This window comes from Caretta caretta, chromosome 10, assembly GCF_965140235.1.
Source record: "Caretta caretta isolate rCarCar2 chromosome 10, rCarCar1.hap1, whole genome shotgun sequence".
Lineage (NCBI taxonomy): Eukaryota > Metazoa > Chordata > Testudines > Cheloniidae > Caretta > Caretta caretta.
The window spans coordinates 4,500,875-4,508,013 of NC_134215.1; the positions used below are offsets into that span (position 1 = coordinate 4,500,875).

Here is a 7,139-nt window from a genome sequence, read left to right on the forward strand (position 1 = left end):
CCTGTGCTCCTCATGGACTCGGACCCCGACCACTTTCGGCAGCGGAAGGACTGAATCCCCGGCGGGCCCGAGGAGCCAGGGCCTGGCCCCGGTGTCCGTGCTGAGAGGTGCTGTCTGTGAGAGGGGAAGTAAAAAAAAAAGCCCCTTTGCCCCCTCACCATTTTGGCAAACTCGGGGGGGGGGGTCTCAGTCCCCCTGGGGCAACTGCTGCCCCCAGTGCCAGGCTTTGCCCCTTGTGACCCTCTGCCAGCGCCTCGCCCCTGGCTTAACGCTGCTCCCCCCCAGCCCCAGCCTCCAGCTGCTGCACCCCCCGCTCCGATTCGCCCCCTTGGCCCCTTTTTAGCCCCCTCGAGAGCAGCCCGCAGAGCCCCAGGGCCTTCAGCCGCTGCGCGGAGCATGCGCAGTGCGCCGCGAGTCGCCCGTGGCGGCCATGTCCTTCTGCGCCTTCTTCGGCGGGGAGCCGTTCCGGAGCCACTTCGAGCCCGGTGCGGGAGCGGGGCCCGCGGGGGGCGGCCGGGGGGCCCCTGGCCGGGGGCCATTGCCCATAGGGGCCGGGCTCCCCCAGTCCATCGGGGTGGCCGGGATCCCCCTGTCCATAGGGGGGCCGGGATCCCCCTGTCCATAGGAGTGGCCATTGCCCATAGGGGCCGGGCTCCCCCAGTCCATAGGGGCGGCCGGGCTCCCCCAGTCCATAGGGGCGGCCGGGATCCCGCGGTCCATAGGGGTGGCCATTGCTCATAGGGGCGGCCGGGCTCCCCCAGTCCATAGGGGTGGCCGGGATCCCCGTCCATAGGGGTGGCCGTTGCCCATAGGGGCCGGGCTCCCCCGGTCCATAGGGGTGGCCGGGCTCCCCCAGTCCATAGGGGTGGCCGTTGCCCATAGGGGCCGGGCTCCCCTGGTCCATAGGGGTGGCTGGGATCCCCCAGTCCATAGGGGGGCCGGGATCCCCCTGTCCATAGGGGTGGCCATTGCCCATAGGGGCCGGGTTCCCTCTCTCCATAGGGGCGGCTGGGCTCCCGCAGTTCATAGGGGAGGTTGGGCTCTCCCTGTCCATAGGGGTGGCCTTCAGCCAGGGGGGCCGGGCTGCTGGGGCTTGGAGGCAGCAGGAACCCCTTTGCCAGCCCCCTCCTGGTAACACAGGGGCCCTGATCAGCTCAGCCGTGGGGCCTGGGTCTGAGCTCCCCCAATCCCCGGGTGGCCGCACAGAACCCCAGACCCGCTCTGAATCCCCCGGAGGCGCACAGGTGCTTGCAGAGCCCCCTGGCATGCCAGCCAGGGCGTGGGAGTGGCAGGTAGCTCAGACTGCCCAGAGCCCAGCTGGGTTGGGCAATAGAATGAGCGGGGCCCAGTCTTGCGGGAGAAACCGCGCCAGAGCTGGGGTCAGCTGGAGGTGGGTGTGGACCAGGGCTTCTCTTCTGAGCCGTGCTTGGGCCAAAGGTGCATAAGGAACAGGCCAGTGTGTGCTTGTGACAGAGAGGATCCAGAACGGTGTCATAGGCCCTGTACTGCTTGTAGCTAAATGGGATTCTCTTTAGTTCATGTGACAGAGGCTTGCAATTTTGCAGTAGAGGGCTCTGAGATTTCATCCCTGCCACTGCCATGAAATCCTTAGTCCTATCTTGGCCACTGGAAAGTGACAGCAGGTGGTGGCAGGTTTGGCTAAGGTTTGGTGACCTGTTGGTGTATCCTGGCCTGAGTTTATGTTTAGCAGGGCTGTATTGTAAACCATTCTTTGAGGTGATCTTCTCTGACCTTGAGTGCTGTCTGGGCAGCAGGATCCAGGCGTTACAGGTGCAGCACACACGTGACTGAATTTACAGGGTTAGCTGCCACCTGGAGTTAACCCGTCATTTCTCCTGTCCCCCTCCCCAGGGATTTACATCTGTTCCAAATGCGGTTATGAGCTGTTCTCCAGCAGAGCAAAATACCAGCACTCGTCTCCTTGGCCGGCCTTCACTGAAACCGTGCATGCCGACAGTGTGGCCAAGTACGAAGAGCGGCCGGGCGCCTTGAAGGTGCTGATGAAAACCTTGTAGAGAGTAAAGCAGAAGCTTGACAGCTCTCCCTGACTTGTCCCTGTTAAAGGGGCAGCTCCTGTGCCTGCTGCTCGCTGTCTGAATAGCAGCACAAAGGGGGCGCCTGGGGGTTGGCCCCGGTTCATTCGTGTTCCTCCCTTGCATCTTCTAGGTGTCCTGTGGCAAATGCGGCAATGGACTGGGCCATGAGTTCCTCAACGACGGGCTGAAGAGGGGGCAGTCTCGCTTCTGAATATTCAGTAGCTCGCTGAAGTTCATCCCTGCAGGTAAGGGCTGCACCTGGACAGTCCCTCTGGCTGGGATCTGCCTGGTTTGGTCAGCGACTCCAGTGGTTTCCAGGGTTTGAGCGAGGGCATGTTTAATAAGAATGGATTTGGCTAGCATCCGCGTTTGGTGTTTCCATCTCCAAGGACCAGTGTTAAGGCAGGCCTCCTCCCCCCCCCACCCCCCGCATTCCCAAACACAGCTGGGGCATTGAGAGTACCCTTGGGAGCATTCTTGATCAGGCCTGCCTCCTGGCAGGGAGTGAGGTGCCTTCCTTTGTTTCCCTCTTTCTTCCACCTCTGTTAGTGAGACAACCACGGTCCAGGATCATGGCCGCTGTGGCAGAAAGCGCCTCAGGCTGACTCAATTAAAGAATACTAGGGAATGTTCTTCCCTGGGGCCCTCTCTGGTTAGGTCAATGGGAACAGGAGCAGGCGCCAAGCTGATAAAGTGATGAGGCTGGAGCCGTGTTGGTAAACTCTCCTGGGTGTGGTCCCCCTGATCTCGCTCTCTGTGAGATTTTTGTTGATGAGCCTCATTGTGCTTTGGGTTCAGTTAGGGGTGGCTGTTTTTTATTAGGTCATTGGTGATGGACTCAGATAAACTGAGAAGCTACCCAGAATCCTAAACAAACCTTCCAGGCCTTTAGATTTTAAAATGAACAAATAAATCAATGCTCCCCTGAACTTCCTGGGCCAGAAGCAGGGAGTGTTGGAGAGGGTCCCTTCCAGTGAGCTTTCCAGTCCAGTGCTGCAGATCCCAAAGCAGTTTGGAGAAGCAGCCGAACAGTTTGAGATTAGTATTTGTAAAGGAAGGACAGGGAAACATGACCATGTGAATGGGGCTGGGAGAGTTAGCTAGTGCAAGTTGGCAGAAGAAGACAAGGACATGTGATGTGGGTTTTAACCAGGCTGTAGCTTTATTAGTCAAGTTAAATCCAAAGTTCCAGTCGGGGGACAGCCCATTGTGGTCACTTGCACCCCATTGATCCTTTGCCAATTCTTGGTGTCCCCCACCTCAGAGGGAGCCAACCATCACACTTGCCCACTAGCATTCCTTCCCGTTTTGGGGGTTGAGCAAGAGGGGACCTTGACCAGCGTCACCGTCAGGCGCATTGGAGAGGTGGTCCTCCCGCGGTAGTGCCCCATCCCCTGCTTCACATTTTCCTCTAGGGGTTTAGACACACTGCCTCTAGACACACTGCCTCCATCCACCTTGCGGGATGTGGAGCCTACATCGGCAAGTTCCTGCACTGGGCACCTGCCAACAGTTGCGACAACTAAATGACCCTCAGATAGGTCCAGCTGAGTCCTCTGGGAGGGGAGAGAATCCCAGCCTGCTGGTTGCCCCTAGGTTTTGTTACAGGGAAGGTGAAATAACCGAACCAGCCTCAGCCAAGCTGGTGGTCTGGGGAAAAATTCCTTCCCAACCCCCAAGTAGAGACAGCACAACCCACTAAGATCTAGATAAGTGGGGCAGGGTGGGTTGGCTGCTGGAAACCAGCAATCAGGAAGTAGCCCTATCATGGCTCCAAATCTTGCGAGACCTCAAACCTACCCTGGAAGTCCAGTGTGGACTGGAAATCTCACAAGCCCTGTCCTCTCCTTTTGCCCTGTCCCATCACGGGAGGCCCCAAAACTCACTCAGCTCGGGGCCTTCTTAGCTAGGTAAACTCCTCCTGCCTCTCTGCCCCCTTCCAAAGTGTGTTAGAGACGTTAATGATGTAAGTTCTATAAAAGCCGTGTTAGAGAGGTAAAGATGGCCCCCATTTTACAGATGGAGAAACTGAGAACCAGAGGGCTTGATCCTGCTGCCAGGGGAGTTCTGCAGAGCAAGGATCAAGGTTCTGAGGGGCTTTCCCAAGGGCCCAGAGGGTGCAAGAGCAGCTCCAGAATTAGAACCAAAAACTTGGTGCCTCTGGTCCGGCCCTCTAGTCCCCAGACCACAGAACTTGTGAAATATTAACCGTGTTCATCAAAACTTCCGGTGTGTAATTAGCAGGGGATTCCAGAGAAGTGGTGTCGAAATTCTGACGCATTGATTTTGTTTCCCCCTTTCTCAGACAAAGCAGAGCAGGATCTGAAGAAGTAAGCGGGCTGCTGGACTCACTCGCTGCTTATAGTGGACTCCTACAAGCTACCCATTATTTCCTGTGATAACGGTTTGAGATCAAGTGCCTGTGTGCTCTAAATGAGAATCTAGTGAAGCAAAGATCCTCCAGGCTTCTGCAATACAATGCCTCCCGTCAGAGATCTGCGCTGGGTGCTGGTTTGCTGTCTGGGAACATGAGGTTGGGGGAGCAGAAGGGAAATGGGACACTAATCTCTGGTTGCCTTTGCTCTGTCAGGTGGGTTCTCTCTTCTGTATAGCGAATGTTGCACAGAACACGTGACAACTTCTGCTTTGAACCATCCGGTTGCAAACTTGTACATAGTTAGGACCCTACCAAATTTACGGTCCATTTTGGTCAATTTCACGGTTATAGGGTTTAAAAAATGGTAAATTTCATGATTTCAGATACTTAAATCTGAAAGGTCATGGTGGTGTGACTGTAGGGGTCCTGACCCAAAAGAGGGTTGACGGGGGTCACAAGGTTATTGTAGGGGGAGGGTCATGGTATTGCCACCCTTGCTTCTGTCCTGCTGCTGGTGATAGCACTGCCTACAGAGCTAGGTGGCCGGAGGGTGGCAACTGCTGGCCGGGAGCCCGGCTCTGAAGGCAGCGCCGCTGTCAGCAGCAGCGCAGAAGTCAGGACGACGTGGTATGGGATCGCCACCCTGACTTCTGCCCTGCTGCCTGCAGAGCTGGGCATTTGGCCGGCAGCTGCTGCTGTCTGGCATTGCAGAAGTAAGGGTGGCAAATACTGTGATCCCCCTACAATAACCCCGCGACCTCCAGCCCCCCTTTTGGATCGGGATCCCCAATTTGAGAAACGCTGGTCTGCCCCGTGAAATCTGTATAATACAGGGTAAAAGTACACAAAACACCAAATTTCACGAGGGAGACCAGATTTCACGGTCCGTGACTTGTCCCTTAAACATAGTGAATGGGGAGGAAGCAAATGCTGTAACTCCTTCTCATCCATCAGACCCGACCCCCAGCTCTCCCATGTCCCAAAACATCCCAGCCTCTGGCCAGTACGAGCTACTGAATTCCTTCTCTCCTGTCCATTATAAGTAGCGTGTATGATGGGTGAAATCCTGGCCCTATTGATGTCAATAGGAGTTTTGCCATTGTCTTCAAAGGAGCCAACATTTCACCCTTTATTTCCAGAATGGGTGGAGATTCTGATCTCTTATGCCCATGTAAATCCTGAGTTACTCCATTGAAATCATTAGGGAGTGACGCTGGATTTAACTGAGATTCAGATCTGGCCCCATTCTCACATGCTATTTTCTGGTCTGGGATCATGGTATGAATTGCCCTAGGTAAACCCTTCCAGGATGGTTAGGGTAAGGATGTTTGGATGATCCTACCAGATAATGCTCTGGGAATTTTATCAGTTTTGCACACAATAGAAATAATTTTAGAAGTTGATTTTATTTTATTCTGCATTGGGCCTGATTCTGGTCTCGCTGTGTGCTCGTTTTATTACTGTATGACTCCACTGGCCTTAGCAGAGTTATTCTCGATGTACATCGGAGTAAGGGAGCTCAGAATCGGGCCCTTTCAGCAGCAACTTGCCTAACTCAGGCTTTGGAAATTGTGAATGAATTACCTCTAGATACTAAAGGGCTATTATACTGATTTCCCCTTGAAATAGCACCTCCTCCTCCCCTTCACCACACTGCCCACAGCTCCGTTCAATCCCTAGATCCTCGTTTGTACTTTGATCAGTCCACAGGGACACCAGTACAAATGCACGATGGGATTGCTTTCTCCTCCGTGAGTCTCTTTGGCTGACTCCTTGGCGGGGCTCCATTCTGCTCTGTTACTTTAGTGTAACCCTGGAGTAACTCCGTAGGTGGCGGTGGATTTATGCCACATTAAGGTCCTGATCCTGCTGCCACTGAAGTGGGTGGCAAAACTTCCACTGGCTTCGGTGATGTAGGATCACCACTGACCCTAAGTGAGATCAGAATCTGCCGCCAGCTGGACTGGTGCAGCTCCAAGTGCCATCTTGAACCTGTATACGTGACTGCAGGAAGACCCCCTTTAACCATGGTAGCCCTCTTATGGCTCAGAGGTTGGAGGTGCACAGTATTATGATGAACTACAGCGCAATGGGGAATTGGGTCTACCTGCAGTGGGCAGAGGGCTAAGGCACACTGATGGCAGTATTACGGTTCATCTGCACTGAGGGGCACTTTACAAGCTTTTCTCTGCCTGCATTTTGCCTGCTGAGGTGTAGCCCAAGGGAGGTGACAGGGACACAGTACAAAGAACGTGACATCCCCACTTAGCACTGGGCCTCTGCTGGTGCTTTTGTATCTGCCGCTGTAATTGTCGACCTGATAATAAACCACTGATTCATTGTCCCAGAGCAATAACTTGTTTTACGAAGCATTCCTCATGCTGACCCCTGTGGGGAATAAGCCCCAGGTTTCCTCTTCTGTTTTCTGGATCGTCGCTGTATTGAATGGCAGGATTGGGAGGGAGAAAACAGATTTATTATTATTTTTGTCTGAGTGTGCAAAGATGTGCTAAACACGTCACAGTCACGTGTCTTTGGGTCAGAGACCCCGTCTTCCTCTGCATTTGTACAGTGCCTCACACGAACCTTGCTGCTGCCTAGGAGCTGCTGGAGTACAAATAGCAAGTTTTGTATTGCCACCCATCCCCATAGTATCTAGGCCCCTTCCACATAAAAGCGATAGTGAAATCGCTAATGGACTTCAT

The 7,139-nt window shown here is 54.5% G+C and overlaps 1 protein-coding gene across 1 annotated transcript; it reads left to right on the top strand.

Annotated features, from left to right (window-relative positions):
* Positions 1–397: 397 nt before the first annotated feature.
* Positions 398–6,790, top strand: MSRB1 (methionine sulfoxide reductase B1). The gene is made up of 4 exons (XM_048867410.2): positions 398–485; positions 1,873–2,015; positions 2,188–2,302; positions 4,363–6,790. Exons 1-4 carry the CDS (start codon positions 431–433, stop codon positions 4,389–4,391), a joined length of 342 nt encoding a protein of 113 aa, XP_048723367.1. The 5' UTR covers positions 398–430; the 3' UTR covers positions 4,392–6,790.
* The last annotated feature ends 349 nt before the right edge of the window (positions 6,791–7,139 follow it).